This window comes from Nicotiana tomentosiformis, chromosome 6 (genome assembly GCF_000390325.3).
Source record: "Nicotiana tomentosiformis chromosome 6, ASM39032v3, whole genome shotgun sequence".
In the NCBI taxonomy this organism is placed as follows: Eukaryota; Viridiplantae; Streptophyta; class Magnoliopsida; order Solanales; family Solanaceae; genus Nicotiana; species Nicotiana tomentosiformis.
This window is the reverse complement of record NC_090817.1, coordinates 36,877,590-36,898,847: the sequence shown is the minus strand read 5'-3', so window position 1 is coordinate 36,898,847 and position 21,258 is coordinate 36,877,590. Positions and strand designations below refer to the sequence as shown.

Genomic DNA, 21,258 nt, shown 5'->3' with positions numbered 1-21,258 from the left:
TCCAAATAAGGCAAGGGAAACATTTCATTCATAGAAACATGCAGAAAAGAATTTAGCCAGAGTAATAAAAACTATTAACCTAAAACGTCATAACAAAATGAGCCTGGAATAATACCCTACAGCAGTAAAACTTAACGTCCAAAAACACAACACATAAAACTCAACCACATCTTGTTCTGCTGGTGGAGTAAAGTAAAAACCAAAAAACTAAAAGGGGGGGTTGAGTTAAGGGGCTTCATCATTATCAAAAAAAACTGGTGCCATGGATTTAGTCGACTTCCTCCATCTTGCTGCCCTCAGCATCAGCTTCAGGATCCTCCAATGGTGGCATGTCAGTTTCCCCATCTCCGCAATCCTCATCGATACTCAGACCAAGTTTCAGCATCCTGTGAATTCTGTTGCCAAAGGTGTTGGGCTCATCAAGGCTGAAACCTGAGGTGAGAAGAGCAGTCTCAAACAGCAATAGAACCAAATCCTTGACAGACTTGTCGTTCTTGTCAGCATCAGCTCTCTTCCTGAGCTCTTCCATGATGGCATTCTCAGGGTTGATCTCCATGGTCTTCTTGCTAGACATGTATCCAGCCATGCTAGAGTCCCGAAGAGCTTGTGCCTTCATAATTCTCTCCATGTTGGCAGTCCAGCCATACTCTCCGGTAACCAAGCAGCAAGGAGAATCCACAACACGGTCAGAGACTACCACCTTCTCAACCTTGTCACCTAGAACATCCTTAATCACCTTGCACAGACCCTCAAACTTCTCCTTAAGTTCTTCGTGCTTTTTCTTCTCATCTTCACTCTCATCAAGCTTGAGGCCTTCCTTTGTAGCAGAAACAAGCTTCTTACCCTCAAATTCCTTCAATTGACCAACTGAATACTCATCAATAGCATCAACCATGTAAAGAACCTCATAGCCCTTCTTCTTCAGCTTCTCAAGGAAGGGTGAGTTCTCAACAGCCTTTTTGCTCTCACCAGTAATGTAGTAAATGTCATTCTGTCCTTCTTTCATCCTTGTCACATAGTCCTTCAAGCTGGTCATCTCATCACCACTCTTTGTGGAGTGGTACCTCAGCAGTTCAGCAAACTTAGACCTGTTCTGTGAATCCTCATGGATACCAAGCTTGAGGTTCTTTGAGAATGCCTCGTAGAACTTGTCATAATCTTCCTTGTTTTCAGCAATTTCAAAGAATAGCTCAATGCACTTCTTTACCAAGTTCTTGCGAATAACTTTAAGGATCTTGTTCTGCTGCAACATCTCCCTGGAGATGTTAAGGGGAAGATCCTCGGAATCCACAATACCCTTCACAAAGCTCAAATATTCAGGGATCAACTCTTCACAGTTATCCATGATGAAAACACGGCGAACATACAGCTTGATGTTGTTGGGCTTCTTCTTGGTGTCAAAGAGGTCAAAAGGAGCTCTCTTTGGAACAAAAAGAACAGCCTTGAACTCCAGCTGGCCCTCAACAGAGAAGTGCTTCACAGCCAAATGTTCCTCCCAGTCATTAGTCAGGCTCTTGTAGAAAGCAGCATACTCTTCCTTTGTGATCTCCTCAGGCTTCCTCATCCATATGGGCTTCTGCTTATTTACCAATGACCACTCATTAGACACTTCCTTGATCTTCTTCTTTTTCTTCTCTTCCTTCTCCTTCTCTTCATCAACCTCCTCTACCTTTCCTTCCTCATCCTTCTTCTCCTCTTCATCCTCATCATCAGAGATTTCCTTTTCTATGGTCTTCTCAACCCACAGAGAGATTGGGTAGCTGATGAACTCAGAATGCTTCTTAACTAAATCCTTAAGCCTTCGCTCTTCAAGGTATTCAAGCTGATCCTCCTTGAGGAAGAGAGTAATTTTTGTACCCCTGCCAAGGTTCTCACCAGATGTATCCCGTGTAACAGTGAATGAACCACCAGCTTGAGATTCCCAAACATATTGCTCATCATCATTGTGTTTTGTGGTCACAACCACCCTTTCAGCAACCAAGTAAGCCGAGTAGAAACCAACACCAAATTGCCCAATCATGCTTACATCGGCACCAGCAGCAAGTGCCTCCATAAACTCCTTGGTCCCTGACCTAGCAATTGTACCAAGGTTGTTCACCAAATCTGCCAATGAAACAAAAAAGATCAGTATTACACTCACAGTCAAATAAAACGTGAGTTCATCAACAAATGCAAGCATCAAAGGCTCAACAAAGTACTCCAACTTACCAGCCTTTGTCATACCAATACCACTGTCAATAATAGTCAGGGTATTGTTGGTCTTGTCAGGTATAATGTGGATGAATAGTTCAGGTTGAGCATCTAGCTTGCTCTTGTCAGTCAAACTCTCAAAGCGGATCTTGTCTAGCGCCTGCAATTTAACCGTAAATAATAATTAGATACTTCATATAACTTGAAACTTTTGACAATAATATAGTGACAGAGATAACCACAAAACTCATGACAAGCAGTGAACTTTTTCAAAAGAATCTCCCAAAACTATGATTAATTCAACAACCGTAATTGGAACAAAAAAATTTACAAACTGTTGCCTTTAAACACATGACATATAGCGGCCTTGTAAAATTTAAACTCAGATCAGTATACCTGGTTCAAATAAAATTTGATGCTTTGTTGGTCAGTCTTGAGAGGAGTTACTTAAAGCTATATTGGAGACTTTATTCAATTAAAGGAGTAATTGAATGTTGTCTTCAGCTAATTATTTCAATACTTCTACATGCCAATAATGTTGTCTAGCGTTTCCCTATTTGATAATAGGCACACACACACACAGAGAGAGAGAGAGAGAGAGTCTAGTGTTCCCTACGAGGATATCAATAAACCCTAGATCAACACTGCCATAAAACCCACATTAGAGAGAAATATATACAAGTAACAACTTCAGGAATAACAAGACAAACATTATTGTGCATTAATCATCTATCCCGTAAATAAACCGAAGCATATATTTGATAAATAAAATCATATCAAATCAGTTCAGCACAAACAGACAGACATATGATATTATTTTCAGGGCAAAAAACGTATCAGTACGTCACCAAATCAGAAATCAGAAATCAAACCGCCAAAGCATGAATATTATGGTTTTAAAATCCTAAATCATCAGTCTCCATAGGTATTGTAAACAGAGATACTCACATCAGAAGAGTTACTGATGAGTTCACGGAGAAAGATCTCTTTGTTGCTGTAGAAGGTGTTGATGATAAGACTCAACAGCTGGTTGATCTCGGCTTGGAAAGCAAACGTCTCCTGCTCCGCCATTTTTCTGTGATCTACGAAGCTGATTGGAGGCGAAGGAAGAAAACAGAGAGGAGATTCGAAGAGTAAGAGATCAAAAAGAGAGAGAGAGAGAGAGAGAGAGGCAGAGGTTGCAGAGGGAGTAGCGACTTTATATACTTCGTAGTAGGGTTTGTTAGGGTTTCTAGATCCTTCTATTGGCTTATTCAATGATTTCCTTCCCTTCATTTTTTCAAGTTTTTCACTGGAGGGGCCGCTATTTTATGTCGACATCTCTTGCGGACCACTCGTTCGTTTCTCTCTATTTAGTTTTGATATTTTTGAATTTTGCGTGAGAATCAAGTACATTTTATTAGATCTTTCTTGTTTTGCTATTACACGTTGGATAAAGAGAAACTATAATACCTTGTGAGAAACATAAATTAAAATTACGACTAATGAAGTAGGAATAATTGTACTTTTGTTCAATTATTAATAAATTTAAATTTTTATCCTCGTAAACATATTTTATCTTGAATTAACTAATTTTATGTTTTTGCTCCCTTTGTATAAGAAATATTTGATAGTTTAAATTATTTTCAGAATTATATTTCCTTTCAATTATTGACGAGGGTGGTGTCACGTGACACCGCTTGATCGAAAAATTTATTAAATATATATATATAATTAAAATTCAAAAGAATAATAATTGTTAAATACTTAACAACAAATACTTGATAGCTCATTTGGTCCAGAGCTTCTGTTTTTTAGGAGAGGTCACGAGTTTGAAGTTGGATAGTTTTATTATTTGTTTTAACATTTTTTGAGCTTCATCTACCAATAAAAAATATATCGTGGTTTGAATCATTGGCATCTTAAGCGTTAGCCTAACACTAAAACACACAATAATAAATTATTTGACTTTTGTTGTAAGTTTATCATGTATTTTTCTCTTTTTTTTCTTTCATATCCTTTCTCAATATTGAATTGATTAAGAATAATCTACAAAATCGAATGAATGATGATTTCTTTCATATCCTTTCTCAATATTCTTTTATAACTTTTATATAAAAGAATATTTAGTATTATTTCTAATGAAGATGTTTTGAATACATTTTAAAAAATAAAAGTTCATATATAGTAAATATTCTTGAGTTATATTTTATTAAAATGATTCTAACTATATTTTTTAATACGATGTTGTTAATTGTTATAGTGAATTATTATTTGTTTACCGTTTAAAACCGTGACACCACTTATAAAAAATCATGCATACACTACTGATTACTGAGTAACATTATAAGTTTAACATAACACTTAGGTAATTAAATTGTTTAGCATTTAATTATTTGTCAAATGTGTGAACTCCAGACAGAAAAACAAACAATATTAGATTAAATATTAAATATGCTTAACCAAAAACTTTGAGGTCCAAAATCAGAATTCACCAATTTTTTAGGGATTAAAAACGCAAGTTTCCCAAAAAAGTACACCAATATTAGGATATCCTTTTTGTTTCAAAGTTATACGAGTTCCATCACTTTGCTTTTTTATTGGAGAAACTTCTCATATACTTTATTTTCAGTATCACTTTGCAATGATTCATTTGCAACGTTCGACGTATCATTCAAATTGTATCTATTTTTGATTTTGAACGTTATCCTTACGGGTTAAGCCTGATACCTAATTGAATAGGAGTATCAATTATGTGCAGTGACTAAACTCCTTGAAATAACTTTAGTACTCTCACTGGTATAGATGATCATTTTACCTTTTTATTTGGTTCAAAATAAGTGTTCATTTACATAATAAAAAAGAAATTAATTTTATTTTTTCAAAATTTGCCCTTATTTATATATGTCAAGGTAACAATTAATTAAGGTTAATTTAGTGAATACATCTTTTTTTCTCTAAGAGTTAGTATTTCCTTAATGGGTATGTCAAAGGTAAAATTGTCACTTATTGTGGACCGGAGGGAGTAATATCTTATACTAATAAACGGATAAGTTTAAAGACACACAAAAAAAAAATTCCCTTATTCCCTACCAAATAAAAACCTTATAAATATTCTTTTATCGTCTTTGTTATATTGTTTTAATATTTACTAGTCTCAGAGTACGCGTTTTACGCATGTAACCATATCAATGAGTATATAGTTTTAAAAAATCAAGTGAATATTATTAGATAATATGTTTGAGTTATATATAATCATAAAATTAAAGATTTTTAAAAAAAAATGATGAATGTCATCCCTATTTAGTTAGCTCAGTAAATGAAACTGTCCTGCACGACAAATGTCTTATTGTAATTTATGAGGACTTATATTCACTCATTTACCATTTTTTTTAAGTGGACATAACTTTCACAATAAGCTAAAATCCAATTTTAGTATAAATAATGTAAGATAATCTTAATTATTTACGTTGCCTAATAATTATACCTGACCTTTTCAAATGCACCTGTTTATTATATGCAATTAATAAACTATTATCTTTACAAAAGAGTTCTAACTTTAGTTTGTATTTGAGTTTGTCACTTATCTCTCGATCAAACTTTAAAAAATAGATGATATTTCCGCATTCAAATTTCTAGTCCAAACTTATCTTTCTATATCATTTTTTTTCTTTTAGTATATAATTTTCCCTCAATTTTTCATTACCAGAAAGAAATATAAATTATGTATCTAAAGGTCTTCGTGCTTTTTAACATAAATATAAATTATTGTAATTTTTAGTTTAGCTAAAGCGAACAAACATCCTGGGAATAGAAGAAGCACGAACTAAAGTTATATGATATTTATTATTTGGTGAGAGATAATAGATATCCCATAAAATTAATCTAGATACACACATAATGACCGAACAGCATGATTACCAAAGGGAGCACGAACCACTAAGGAGAATTAAGGGTTGATGACAAACAAACAACGTAACCTTCAGCCGACTCAAATAGAGTAACAAGGGCATAAGCAACACATTTTAGATCACCGCTCAAAAAAATTCACGCATGTACCCGTTACAAGAAAATCCAATAATTTGGACGGTCAAAAGTCAAAACCACCAAAAGCCATTGACAAACAGGATCTTCCAACATTTTTCGACGACAAGTGATCCGATAGTACTACAACAACGATAACGACAACCCAGTAAAATTCTATCAATAATGGGGTATGGGGAGGGTAGTATGTACGCAGATCTTACCCCTATCCCGAAGGAATAGAGAGGTTGTTTCCGAAAGACCCTCGACTCAAAAAAATAAAAAGACAAAAGGGGCAAAAAGGGAGGCAATATTAGTATCACAACAGCAATCATAGGATAAATAGAAACACCATGAAATCCAGAAGAAAGATGCAAAGTAAAGGGAGACAATATTAGTAAATATTAGTATCACCACAACAGTCATAAGAAAAATAGGAACATCATGAAATCTAGAAGAAAGATGTAAAGCAAAAGCGATAGCTAGTAAATAGGACCTGCACTGAAAAGCGAAATAGTAAGCCATAACATTCCCACTCGTTATCTTAGATAAAAACCCTATATGGCTAGTCCCACCATGTTACGAAGTAAGGCACGACTCAACTACCTCATAACCTACAACCCTAATACTCGACCTCCACATCTTCCTATCAAGTGTCATGTCCTCGGAAATCTGGAGCCTCGCCATATCCTGCCTGATCATCTCTCCCCAATACTTCTTAGGCCGCCCTCTACCTCTTCTCGTGTCCTCCGTAACTAGCTGCTCACACCTCCATACCGGAGCATATGGGCTTCTCCTCTAAACATGTCCGAACCATCTAAGCCTCGCTTCCCGCATCTTGTCATCAATGGGAGCCACATGCATCTTCTCCCGAATATCATCATTCCTAATCTTATCTATCTTAGTGTGACCGCACATCCACCGCAACATCCTCATTTCTGCGACTTTCATCTTCTGGATATGTGAGTTCTTAACGGGCCAACACTCAGCCCCATATATCATGGCCGGTCTAACCACCGCTTTATAAAACTTACCTTTGAGTATTGGTGGCACTCTCTTGTCATACAGGACTCCAGATGCTAACCTCCACTCCATCCATCCTACCCCAATACGGTGTGTGACATCCTCGTCGATCTCCCCTCCCCCCTAGATAACCGAACCAAGGTACTTGAAGCTGCCTCTACTCGGGATGACCTGCGAATTAAGCCTCACATCCACACCCACTTCCCCCTGGCTTAGCGCTGAACTTACACTCCAGATATTCCGTCTTCGTCCTGCTCAACTTGAAACCCTTAGACTCAAGAGCCTGTCTCCAAACCTCCAGCCTTTCGTTAACACCGGCTCACGACTCATCAATCAGAACTATGTCATCAGCGAATAGCATGCACCATGGCATTTGAAGTTATGTTTGGACATGTATTTTATTTGAAAAAAAATTGAAATTATATGAGTAGAAAGAAAATTTTCACCCAAAAAACTGATTTAGGCAATTTTTGAGAACTTAAATTTTTTTTTTAAATTTATTTTCAAAAACCGATCATATTCCACGAACAAATATTGTTTTCATTTTTTTTTTTTTAAATAAGCTGTCAAAATTTATGGCTAAACGAGTCCTTAGCCTCCTCACCTGCCACTATCACTTCCAGCATTGTAGTGGCCAAAATTTAATTTGGGACATTTGAGCAAAAACTCTTCTCATTCGAATTAATCGTAGCTCTTTTTTGACTGTTTTCTTTCCCATTAAGTATACTGTTTAACTCTAGTTATCCATCTCTTACTTGTTGTTAAGTCGCATCACTGTAACCTCCAAATCAAGGGATGCATCACTGGAAATAAAATCTGCACTATTTTTTTCTCTATATTTTGTCCATCATTTTCTTCAATTAGTTATATTTACCCGAAAAACGGATAGAGTTGAATTTGTACGTAATTCTAAGGTTATATGGTATAACTCGACACAAATCATAAGAGTAAATAAGAATATCGAATATTGACTTCAAAGCTGAAAAGATGATGATTTATGAATTAAGCAAGATGGATCAATCTTATGAAGCTAAAAAAAGAATAATTCTTCAATATGGGAGTATATGATGTCTCAGTTACAATGTCTGAATGTCCCCTTACAGAAATAATAATTATCCCTTTTTATAGTGGAGTGATCCTACTTTAGATATAATTAAAAATACATAGTGGGAGACCCATGATAAGTCAGTTTTTCCCTAATTCCCGCCAGGATTCTCTCCCCTAGTGCGGTCGCAACGGCTCTTGTCTATGAGCTCGATATTGACTCGAGCTCTCGATCTTGACTCGAGCTCGATTCTGACTCGGATCCTTGTATTGATTCGGGATCAGTGTTGGTCGGTCTCTGCCTCATAAGCTCGTTAACTTCACTTTGCACCATAGTTCGATTTGGATTCGAGCTCGATAATGATATCGAACTCGATATTAATCAGTCCCTAGGACTCGAAGCTTGATGACCTGACTTCGGACCTCAACCCGATATTATGAAGACGCTCTTCGATCCAGTATTATCATTTTAACCAGTTCGTATGAAGGACTAACCGGTTTTGACCGTATACAGATAGTCCCCTCGTTTCTCGGGAAGAATATAGCGAGAAACGACATGATTTTTCAACGGTACGATTAGATATATACTGACGTTTGCATCAAGCCTGATCATGACGTGCGTAATAGATGTCCCGTCGGTTCAGTTTACCGAGGCATTTAATGCATGTCAGATGATGGTCGGCCATTTTCGATATTGAACCGCCACTGCTCAACCTATAAATAATCCCCTTTTCACTTTTAATCACTTTTATATTTCCAATCCCCAAATTTTCTAATTTCTTTCTCGCACCTTCTGAATTCATCTGTAAGTCTGCAAAATTTTCCTTCTGCGTTTTCTACTGCAAAATCTTTCTTTCAAACGCCACATCTTTGTTATCTCCTTCTTTAAATCCAAAAATGGTGAAAACATCAAAATTCGTCCCTCTAAAAGAAAAAGCTTCTTCTTCACAGTCTGCCGCCGACAAAACACCGGTAGATCCACGGCCTGAGGAGTATGTTCCCGTGGCGTGTATCCTTACCTCCGATTTTAAGGTCGACAAAGGCTCATCGGTTCCCGGCCGATGCGAGCTAGTATCGAGGTATATGTGTTCGATAACTGGGGGGTATATCGAGCAGATAAGGAAAGATTGTAACTGGGAGAACAAATAAGTGGTAGTCCCGTCTCCCGAAGAGGATATTACTACTCATGTGAAAGGGTTTTTAAGTGTGTATACTTATCCTTTCACGTTAGGCCCCCTCGACCCTGTTAGCATTGATTTTTGCTGTAAATACAAAATAACCTTAGGCCAAATCCATCCTTCTTTTTGGCGGATCGCTATTCTGATCTGTTTCTTTATGAACAAAATCGAGGGGATATCTTTCATCCTCGACCACCTCATTAGATTGTACTGTCCCCGCCTCTTTCGAAGCGGGTTAATAAAACTTCAGCGCCGGGCTACCAAGATTCTGTTCTCGAGTATAGATGAGGACAAAGATCGAGGCTGGATAGGAAGGTTCGTTCGAGTGAAGACGTCGGACCTAATACCGGCCGAGAAGATTCCATTTCCCGAAGAATGAAACATGAAGCGTAAGTGTAACTTTGCTGTTATCTCTCATTATTTTGCCCCTTCGTTTTGTTTCTTATTGATATCCCTTTTTGTTATGCAGCATTTCCTTAGATGCCCGGTGCAGTTCCCGATCTCAAGAACTGGGTACGGCCCCTGGTTTCGACCTCTACATACGCCGAGCACTCATGGCGCGATTTGTCGCCAAAAAGCATGGTAATCTCCTCTCATACCTTTGATAGTTCGAACCGTTTTCCATATACTCAATCAACTTTCTTGTGTGTAGGCCTAGCCAAGGATGTGGTTTTGAGGCCCCTGTCCGGCGATGAGGAGGCTTCGGTCGTTGTCCCAAAACCAGCGAAGGTTAATAAGAGAAAAAAGAGTCTCTACTTTCGAAGATCCGAAACCGAAGGCGAGGTTGGCCCGTAAGCCGAGGAAGAATATCATCCCTTTAACCGAAGAATCAGTTCGGCGTCTAAGAGATGAAGACAAAGAAGCAGAAGAAGAAGAAGAAGAAGAAGAAGAAGAAGAAGAAGAAGAAGAAGAAGAAGAAGAAGAAGAAGAAGGGTCCGTACTGGTGGCCCGAGTGAAGAAAACCATCGATTTCCCATAGGTAGCTGGATCAATGGTGGTTTATAAGGGTCCGCCTTGAATTGAGGGTATATCGGAGAAGGATTCAGACAAAGGCCCCGAGTCATTGGAGATCAAGGATGCCTCCCATCGAAGTCAACGGATGGTGGATATGTCTGAAGGGGCCGTTCCTGAATCTCTTCGAACCGAAGAGAACGCCCCAAGTGACTCACTTGGGTCAGTAGTAATCGAAGACTCGCCCAATTTTCCTACTTTTTCTGAGGGGCGATTCGGAAGGCCCAAGCTTTGGGGGCCTTCGAGGTAGACGGGTCTCATGAGGGAGAGGACCCTTTTTATGATATGTTTACTGGTGTCGAGGATGTTGCCGGTACTAGCGATGCATCGGATCTTTTCCATAGAGTGCAGCAGGCTTTGAATCGGGTAAGCCTAAACTTACTTCGTTGGTATTTTCTTCATGTTTGTTTTTCTTTTCAGACTTCATTTCTTCTTTCTTTGTAGGCCACAGCGGTTCATCGAGAAGCATGTTCTCGGTCTTGAGCCAAATTGCGTAGATATGAGGCGGACCTTCAACGGGTTACGGAGGAGAGGAACGCCCTTAAACTCCTCTTAGGGCAAAGGGGAGAGGAAATCAAGGACCTCCGAGCTGAGTTGGCCAAGGCTCACCAAGATCAGACCGATCTAACCGAGCAGGTAATGATATTATTAAAAGCCTATGGGATCGATACTAGAACGGTGGCTAATATTTCGGTCTCACAGCTGCAGCAAAAGCTTGAGATGATCGGGAAGCTCAGTGAGGAGGTCAATGTGATAAAGGCGGAGTCCTTGAAGTGGAAAGAAAGTATGGACCGCTTTGCTGTAGAGAAAGAGGCTGCTCGAGCCCAATTATCATCAGCTGAAGGTCAACTTCAAGGTCTGAAGGAGAAAAGCTCAGTCCAAGCACGAAAAATAGAGGAGCTCGAGGCTCGGTTGCCCTCTGAACTTGCCAAGGCCGAAAAAGCAAAAGCCAATGCAGATGCATTCGTGGCCGTTTATCGGGCTGATGCCGAAGCCGCTCAGGTACAGGTGAGAGAGTCAGCTGAGACCGCTCAAACTCGAGCATATTGGATTGCTGAACTCGCTAAATGCCAATCTCAGAGGGAAACCCTCGAGGTGATCCATGCTCGAGGCTTCAATCTTACTGAAGAGATAAAAAGACTAAAGAGCTTGAAACCGATGCTGGTGCCTTGGCCTCTAATGATGATGATGACGATGATGATGATGGGAGCAAGAGCGGGGTCTGAAAGTGGGGAGGATCCCGATGGAGAAGAGACTGTCCCGGAAGATAATTAAGGTTTTTCTTATTTTGATCTTTCATGTAGGGTCCTGATCGGACGTTGTAAATATTATTACATATATAAAGGTCTTTTCCTTTCTCTGTTTTATTTCATGCTTTGTGAAGATTTCGTTTCATTCATGCCTTATGAAAAATGTTCATAAGTTGAGGCTTTAGGCAATTTTGATCGAACTCGGACTTTTGTAGTCTATATAACTGAGCGATTGCTTGCTCGAACTCGAAATACGAGTGGCCTTTAGACTTTATAGTCGAGTGAGTGATTTGCTCGAACTCGAAGTAAGATAGCCCGTAGGCTTAATGGTCGAGTGAGTGATTGCTCGAACTCGAAGCAATGTAGCCCGTAAGCTTAGTAGTCGAGTGAGTGATTTGCTCGAACTTGAAGTAGGATAGCCCTTAGGCTTAATGGTTGAGTGAGTGATTGCTCGAACCCGAAGTAAGATAGCCCATAGGCTTAATGGTCAAGTGAGTGATTACTCAAACTCGAAGCAATGTAGCCCGTAGGCTTAGTAGTCGAGTGAGTGATTTGCTCGAACTCGAAGTAGGATAGACCTTAGGCTTAATGGTCGAGTGAGTGATTGCTCGAACCCGAAGTAAGATAGCTCGTAGGCTTAATGGTCGAGTGAGTGATTGCTCGAACTCGAAGCAATGTAGCCCGTAGGCTTAGTAGTCGAGTGAGTGATTTGCTCAAACTCGAAGTAGGATAGCCCTTAGGCTTAATGGTCGAGTGAGTGATTGCTCGAACCCGAAGTAAGATAGCCCTTAGGCTTACTGGTCGAGTGAGTGATTTCTCGAACTCGAAGTAGGATAGCCCTTAGGCTTAATGGTCAAGTGAGTGATTGCTCGAACTCGAAGTAAGATAGCCCTTAGGCTTAATGGTCGAGTGAGTGATTGCTCGAACTCGAGTAATGTAGCCCGTAGGCTTAATAAAATAGAGGATGGATTTTGAGATGTGAAGTATCGGCAAAGAAGAAATTCCTCTTTATATCATTATACATGTATTTATGTTTTGTACTAGGGATCGAGCAGACTACACGAGCATGGTTTGTTTTGACCATTTGGCTCTTACAATTTTTCCTATCGAAACCCTGTTATTATGGCGTAACTTCCTTGCATCGAGCTTGATAATCAATTGATCTAACTTGATATATTCGGGCCTAAGGCTTTGTGTTGAATAATCCATCCTTGTTGATGATCGAACTCCTGCAGGGGTTAGTTTCGAAATATAAATGAACATGGGAGGGTCGTACCTTAGCAGTAATATCGTTTTAGGTGTGACACGTTCCAATTATTTTGTAGTTGTTCGCCGTTTATAACACCGAGCTTGTAGGATCCTTTGCCGACGATTTCGAGTACCTGATACGGACCTTCCTAGTTCGGACTCAATTTTCCTTCATTTGAATTTTGGGTGTTGAAGGTGACTTTCCTTAGCACTAAGTTCCCGATTTTAAAATGGCGAAAATTGGTTCTTCGATTATAGTATCTTTCGATCCGCTATTTTTTGGCGGCCAAATGGACGAGAGTGGTTTCTCGTTTTTCATCCAATAATTCGAGGCTAGTGTTTATTTCCTCGTGATTTGATTCTTCCGTTGTATGTCGAAACCTGGCACTGGGTTCCCCGACTTCGACTGGAATCAAAGCTTCGGGTCCATAAGCTAAGGAAAACGGGGTTTCCCCAGTACTGGATTTTGATGTTGTTCGATACCCTCAAAGAACTTCGGGTAGAATTTCTCTCCATTTTTCCTTAGCATCGTTCAACCTTTTCTTCAGGTTTTGAATGATAGTCTTGTTCATCGATTCGGCCTGTCTGTTCCTACTAGGGTGGTACGGTGTTGATAATATCCTTTTTATTTTGTGATCTTCGAGGAATTTCGTTACTTCGCTGCCGATAAATTATTTCCCGTTGTCACACACTATTTTGGCGGGTATCCTAAATCGACATACGATATGGTCCCAGATGAAGTCTATAACCTCTTTCTCTCTTACTTTCTCGAATGCCTGTGCTTCAACACATTTAGACAAATAGTCAGACATAAATAAAATGAACTTAGCTTTACCTGGGGCCGATGGCAGAGGGCCGATGATATTCATTCCCCATTTCATGAATGGCTATGGGGATAGGACTGAGTGAAGTTGCTCTCCGGGCTGATGGATCATCGGTGCAAACCTTTGACATTTATCACATTTTCGAACAAACTCCTTTGCCTCTTTGTCCATATCGATCCAATAATATCCTGCTCTGATTATTTTTCGGACTAATGAATCGGCACTGGAATGATTTCCACAAGTACCCTCGTGAATCTCACGTATGATGTAGTCGGTGTCTCCTGGTCCTAAGCATACTACCAATGGCCCATTGAATGTCCTTCGGTATAATATCCCATCTGCAATCAATGTGAATCGAGCAACTTTGGTTCGTAGGGCCCTCGAACTTTTAGGGTCCAATGGGAGTTTTCCGTTCTTCAAGTATTCAATATACTTATTCCTCCAATCCCGGGTTAAGCTTGTAGAGTTTATCTCGGCATGACCTTCCTCGATCACTGATCTCGAGAGTTGAACGACAGTCCCGGAGCCGATCTCATCTTCTTCGATAGATGACCCCAAGTTTACAAGTGCATCGGCCTCACTGTTTTGTTCTCGAGGTACATGCTGTAAAGTCCATTCTTCGAAACGGTGCAAAGTTTCTTGTAGTGTATCCAAATACCTTTGCATTCTATCCTCTTAAACTTCGAAGGTTTTGTTTACTTGATTTACCACCAGTAAAGAGTCACACTTGGCTTCAATGACTTCTGCTCCCAAGCTTTTAGCTAGCTCGAGACCTGCAATCATGGCCTCATGCTCGGCCTCATTGTTAGTCAATCTATTAGTTTTAATAGATTGCCTAATAGTTCTACCCGTGGGCGGCTTCAAAATGATGCCTAGCCCGGACCCCTTCACGTTCAAAGTCCCGTCTGTGAAAAAGGGTCCATCCCATGATTACATTCTTTTCATTAATACAGGGTACCAACCCCTGATTACATTCTTTTTCTGTAATACAGGGTACCAACCCCTAGTTGCTTTTTCAATATAGGGTCTCCACTCCCTAGTTTCTTTCATTTTAGACATAGGGTCTCCATTCCTTAGTCTTTTTTTTTTCGGGGTACACCATTCCTGACCTTTTATTGCTTTCAATAAATAAGTAGTTTAGAATTTTGTTACAATAACTCACGAAATTTTCCTAGTACAAACTGGGGCAGAAAAATTTCATTCGTTTGTTTGTTTTGGTGTCTGAGTAGGTTTTACCTCGAGGCACAGGATTCGAGATCACCAAAAGAAGAAGTCTCACTTCAGAATAAAAGAAAAGAAAAAATAAGTGAATCCAAAATGCAAAAGCAATTGAAAAGATGTGGAATGCTCAAGACATGACTGAAGTCACGAGCATTGGAGTCCCGTTTTGATTAGAAGAAGTTATAGAACAATGAACTAGCACCTACAACTAGCGAGTATCAAGGTTTAGATCAGAGTCTGCATGAAGAACCAGTCAAGACTCAAGATCAAGTTTCAAAATACTCATAGATAGGAATCTTGTAACTCATAGCTGATAGGCTTGTTTAATTTCTTTTTTATTTTGATATAATAGCAGGACCGCTGACCGGAGCCTCGACGGAACCTCACTCTACTTCTCAACTCATCATTCTACCATTCTCCTTGAACTACACGTGACATGATCCCCCTATAACCCGGGATATGTAGGATGTCCAAAATCAGGACTCGGCTGCACCCAATCTTTTATTTCTTTTCCTTTTGAATAACGGATTGGTCAAAAATTAGTCACATGGCTCACCTAGTCTTTGCCTGAAAACTCTTCATGTTTCCAAGCAAAGTGGGGCAGCTGTGAGCACTTAATTTTTGACTATATTTGAATTTTTATCACTTTCTACTATGTAAATATTTTTAGAAATTTAATATATATATTTTTTTTAGCTTTGTTACACTCTTTTTTATAGGGTAAAAATTAAAAATAATTTTAAAAGGTCAATTATTACTATTAGTATTATTTTTATTTTTTTATCTTTATTTTAACAACAACAACAACAACAACCCAGTATAATCCTACTAGTGGGGTCTGGGGAGGGTAGTGTGTATGCAGACCTTACCCCTACCCTGGGGTAGAGAGGCTGTTTCCAAAATGACCCTCGGCATCCTTCCCTTCAAGAACTCCCCACCTTGCTCTTGGGGTGACTCGAACTCACAACCTCTTGGTTGGAAGTGGAGGGTGCTTATCTTTATTTTAAAATAAAATAAATTAAAAAACCAAAAAAATTAAATATTTTTTTTTAAATTTTCGGATGGGAATAAAATAATAGAAAAATTAAAAGTATGGAATTATAAAGTAAAAGTAGGTGAAAATTGTTTAATAAAAAATTAAAAGAAAGTAGAAAATTAAAAAAAAAATAAAAGTAAAAGAATGTGGAAATTTAAAAAAAGAAAAATAAAAGAAAGTTGGAATTAAAAAATAAAGTAAAGGTGGCTGAAATTTTTTTAAAAAAAAGTAAAAGAAAGTGGAGATTAAAAAAAAGAAAAGTAAAATAAGTGAGAATTTAAATATAATAAAAGTAAAAAAATGAAAAATTAAAAAATAAAAGTAAAGGAAAGTGGAGAATTATTTTGTTTTTAAAAAGAAGAAAAATGGGAAGTGAGAATTCTTTTTAATTAAAAAATAATAATAAAATAAAAAATAAAAAATAAATCTGAAAAATTCCGATTTTTTTCTATAAATAGGAGAGATAGGGAAAAACAAAGGGAAGAAAAGAAGGGAGGGGGGAATTGAGAGAAATTATTTTTCTTCTTCTGCGCTAAGGGAATTTCTACTCGTGTCATTCTTTCTTCGTCTTTCTTTCGTAATATCCAGCAAGTCATCACCCAAAACCCAACAAAAAATACTTCAAAACATCCTTTTTCACATGCCAAACAGTGGAGTCAATAGTCGAGGTCGAGAATTCCGTTGAAGCTCCGTTAACTAGCTTTGATGTTCTTCTTCGCTTATGCTTATTTGGCGTTCGTCTGAGTTATTGTACCTGTTCTTGAAGACTTATTTAATTAGAAATTTTGCATTAAAGGTTTATTCTTTCCTATGTTCTTTTTATCTTATTTCATATGATTTTATTTATTTGCCTTTAAATTTTATAAATAATAATATAAATTAGTCCTTAAAAGTTATATGCTTAATTATGTTTCTAGAAATATGGTATTCAAACTTGCTTTAAGGTTGGGAAAATTTGGACCCTAATAAGTTTGGGCTTCAATTGTTGGGCTATAGGGTATTGGTATATGATAGTTTATTTATTCAAATATCTAAAATCATATACTTCTTCCACAAGTATATTCCATAATTCATGACCTCACAATAATCTCAAAGTTTGAAAAGAATAATGAACATCGTTAGAGTGCTTTAGGCACGCTTTTAATTAGTTTATCGCGATTATGTATACCTTCGCGTGGCATAATTGTGATTTTCAAAATTAAAACTGAAGTATGTGTTCGCACAACTTTGGTCAAAACAATCTTAATATAATAAAATATTATTAATTATGCACATGTACGCGTGACATGATTTTGGCACAATAAACAAAACGGATTCACACACGTGATTCGTTTCAAAGATAATTCCATATTTTAATAATTAAAAGTGTATAGATAAAGCATGAAAACCAATAAATAACAGTTTATCCAAAATTAATTCAAGCCAAATATATTTAATAAAGTGACCGTGCTAGAACCACGGGACTCGGGGAATGACTTACACCTTCTCCCCGGTCAACAGAATTCCTTACCCGGACTTTGTTTTCGCACACCAATAATAATAGAGTCAAACCTTCCTTTAACTAGGGATTCAAATAAAAGGTGACTTGGAACACCCAAAAAATCAATTCCAAGTGGCGACTCTATAAATAAAATAACCCCTACTCAAATTTGTCACTTTAATTGGAAAAACTCTTTAACCCATAACAAGCCATAATACATATATTTTTGGGGGGTATAAAAAGGGTGTGATAGCTCTGGCGCAAGACTGAATTCCCCATGTTGGGGTTCACTATATTTATCTTACACGATCTGTTGATTTGCATGTATGCTCTTATCTAGCCATAACTAGGCTCTTCCTGAATCAACTGCTAACTATTCATTGGCCCATTCTCATATCAACATTCCGCGTAATCTTTCTTGGGTTATTTCCTTTGTTTTAACTTATGTCTCTCACTAGCTCCTTCTCTATCAATAACATCTCGGGCAGGAACCCTTACTTTCTCTCCTTGACGTCGTGCTTGCATAATATTCTGGAATCGTAGCATATCTATAGGATTTGGGTAAGTGGCTCATTCCTTTTTTATTTTGTTTTTATCGCATTCTTTCTTTACCATTCCATAATTACTAGAACCATTTAATTTTGACTTCATGCCATATTACTTCATATTTCCCCCTTTTAGGGGAGTACTAAAATTTAGTGTTACGACGATCTACTTATAGATGTTTTAACTCTTCATCTTTGGTATCTTTTCATTTCATCGATGATCCTTACTCGCCTCGCGGTAATCCTTCTGTACCAAGGATAACAAATTTCCTTATTCGCGAGGGTGACACTTAGTATAATTGACACATACAATCCCTTAAGCTTAACTTTGCTCACCTTGCTTGCTTTAGGGAAGCGTCTTCCTAAATGACCTTTAAAGGGTATTCTTCTGTCGTCCATTCTATTATCGCCGGGACGCAATCTTTGAAATTCTCATGATGCCGACTATTACTTAGTCCCTAGTTCATGTTTAGTTTATCTTGTTCATTAGTCCATGCTGATTTCTTATCACTCTGGGGTCTAACTTTTCCTTTTGGTAGTCGCGTTAGATTCACGAACTTATTTCTCGAAATGAAGATATGGCTTTATGGCCTATACTCTTTTGTTGTCTCAAGTCTTGTTACCTGTCGTCCTTTCCTTCACTTGACTATAGACTCTGTAATGCTGTCATCTTTTTGATCTACCATTGTCATCCATGTATCATATATTACTCATAATGCTTCATTAACTCTCTTCTTATTTCCTGCTAACATTTATGTCCATCACTTTATTTTAAAAACTCGAACAAGATATTCTTTTGATTTTAGCTCCCCTTGCTCCATCCAGTGGCTCTTCGGGTTGCCTAATATTCTCTCTCTACTAGGGACAGGAGCCACACTAAGGTAATATTTATCCCTTCAAGGCTTCCAGTGCATGTCTCAGTACTCATATCTAGCTGTACTATTTTAGAGTGTACCATCTGGGTGTCTCACAAGGAGATCTATTAGCACATTCGCTATATCCTTCAGAATGTCAGCTAACGCTAACAATCCATCAAACATTTTGGATTACTTTAATCCCAGTTGGATTCTGATATCCCGTCCTTCTCTTAAACTATATATGTTGGCTCCCATGGAGCATAACTGAGATGGGTGTGACTAATTGTACATACCTCTGTTACAATTGAAGGTAACTCAAAAATGCTTATATTTCTTTGCTTGCATAGTAAATACTGTTAATCTTCATTAACTGGGTACCTCGTACCCTTCTTCACCTTGCTTCTTTTACTTGCTGAAACTTGTATCTACCTTCTAATTTTCTTATTTCTTTTTACCGTAAGAGTAGATAGACATTCTTGCCTTAGGGATCCTTATCAAGAAGCTTACACGTCTTAGTACACACATGATCTGCTAAATACCTCATATTTATCCATCATAAGCATGATGCAAAAATTGAGTTCCTCTGACTCAACTCTTTCACAGCTATATCTCTTACCAACCGTCTTTCTGGATATAGGCATCGTCGTATTATGAATAAGATAGAGTTTAGAAAATTGAGTTCTTACAACTGAGCTCTGCCACACGATCTAGAGTAAGAAGAAAGAGTGACAGTCCTAAATGTCCTGTAGCCTCCTGCTTATAAGTGCAGTGCACAACACACCCATTAACAAGACTCTACTATACACGAATTGTAGACTCCCTAGGACAGAACTGCTCTGATACCACTTTTGTCACGACCCAAACTGATGGGCCGCGACGGGCACCCGGTACCTTACTCAACCGAGTACCAACATAACGTATCTTTTGTATCATTCCATCATAGGTAAATGAACCAGAGTAAAGCTGTCACGCCCCAAACTTGGGGAGCGCGACCGACGCTCAACCGAGAGAACCCGGCCGAGCAAGCCTGTTAGATTTCCTTCTACCCAAACTCATCCATGAATAAAGAGGAGATGTACTCCATTAACCAACATTGAAAAGATTTCATTAATAACTTCCATTTCATTCCCATTAGCAGCTTCATTTATAAATTTCAAAATATTACGAGTTTATAGAATTAATGAAAAACATGATTTCCAAGTACTAACATTTCTAGTTCAATTCCCAACATCAACCATAATCCACAATCTGTCTACGGAGCCTCTAAGTACAATAGAAGAGTAATATGAAAATGCTGGCAACAAGGCCCCGGCTATACCTCAAAACACGGTACATGAGAAACAAAAGATACATGACCCCAAAATGCAGTGAGGATTACCAAATCAGCTGAAAAAAGTGTATTGCTATCACTGATCAATGTCTCCTGCTGTGGAACCACCTGCATCCATTTAAAGATGCAGCACCCCCGACAAAAGGGACGTTAGTACCATTGAATAACACTAGTATGTATAACTAAACACCCTCTCAATAGAATGACAAATAATACAAACAAGATTATCATAATATCAATAAAAGCCTTAATCAACATCAAACCTCAATTTAAGATCAAGACAGTGTTCAAATTAATTTCCATATCTCATATTGGGAGATTTTTAGTATCGATATACCATTGTCCACAATACCATTATTCACAAAACCGGTACCACCGTACTCTTAGCACGGAGTCCGATCATGACCCGATCGGCTAGGCTATCTCATTAGAGACATCAACCATAATTTCTCTCAATATCAATACCATCGTCTTTAACACGGAGTCCGATCACGACCTGATCGGCTAGGCTATCCATTAAGGACATCGACATCGACCACAATCACAATTTGAATTATAATTTCAAGTACAATCACCACCATGTGTGCGGCATGGTGTCCGATCACGACCCGACCGGCTAGGCTGTTTTATTTGAGACATCAACCTTTTTATATCAATCATCGCATTTCATATTACTTTCATATTTTTTCATTTCATTGGCACTAATGGCCATAATTATAAGATCATTCTTGGCACGTTGGCCATATTCAGTATTTCATGCTCACCTTATCAATTTCAAATATCATTATCATCATCAACAATAAATACAATTCAAATCAAGGTGTGTAGTACACATGTGAGCAATTTAGAGTCTAAGGCACATAGAGATATTTCACAAAATTTGGCATAATAGCCTTCATTTGAACTTGACTTAAAGTCGAAAAATTATTAACGCACAACCCATATTTTAACACATCCTCAATCGGTAACATAACATGAATAAAGCATTTGGGATGCTTGTTGAACATATATCTTTCAAC

The 21,258-nt window shown here is 38.1% G+C and overlaps 2 protein-coding genes across 2 annotated transcripts; one reads left to right on the top strand and one right to left on the bottom strand.

The window, feature by feature from the left end:
• Positions 1 to 3,409, bottom strand: LOC104101827 (heat shock cognate protein 80-like). The gene is made up of 3 exons (XM_009609350.4): positions 3,139 to 3,409; positions 2,209 to 2,350; positions 1 to 2,103 (listed from the first exon to the last, which is right to left on the bottom strand). The coding sequence occupies exons 1-3, from the start codon at positions 3,259 to 3,261 to the stop codon at positions 269 to 271; spliced, it is 2,100 nt and encodes a 699-aa protein (XP_009607645.1). The 5' UTR covers positions 3,262 to 3,409; the 3' UTR covers positions 1 to 268.
• Positions 3,410 to 10,128: 6,719 nt separating this feature from the next.
• LOC138893811 (uncharacterized) lies at positions 10,129 to 11,723 on the top strand. The gene is made up of 2 exons (XM_070178474.1): positions 10,129 to 10,370; positions 10,946 to 11,723. The coding sequence occupies exons 1-2, from the start codon at positions 10,129 to 10,131 to the stop codon at positions 11,721 to 11,723; spliced, it is 1,020 nt and encodes a 339-aa protein (XP_070034575.1).
• The last annotated feature ends 9,535 nt before the right edge of the window (positions 11,724 to 21,258 follow it).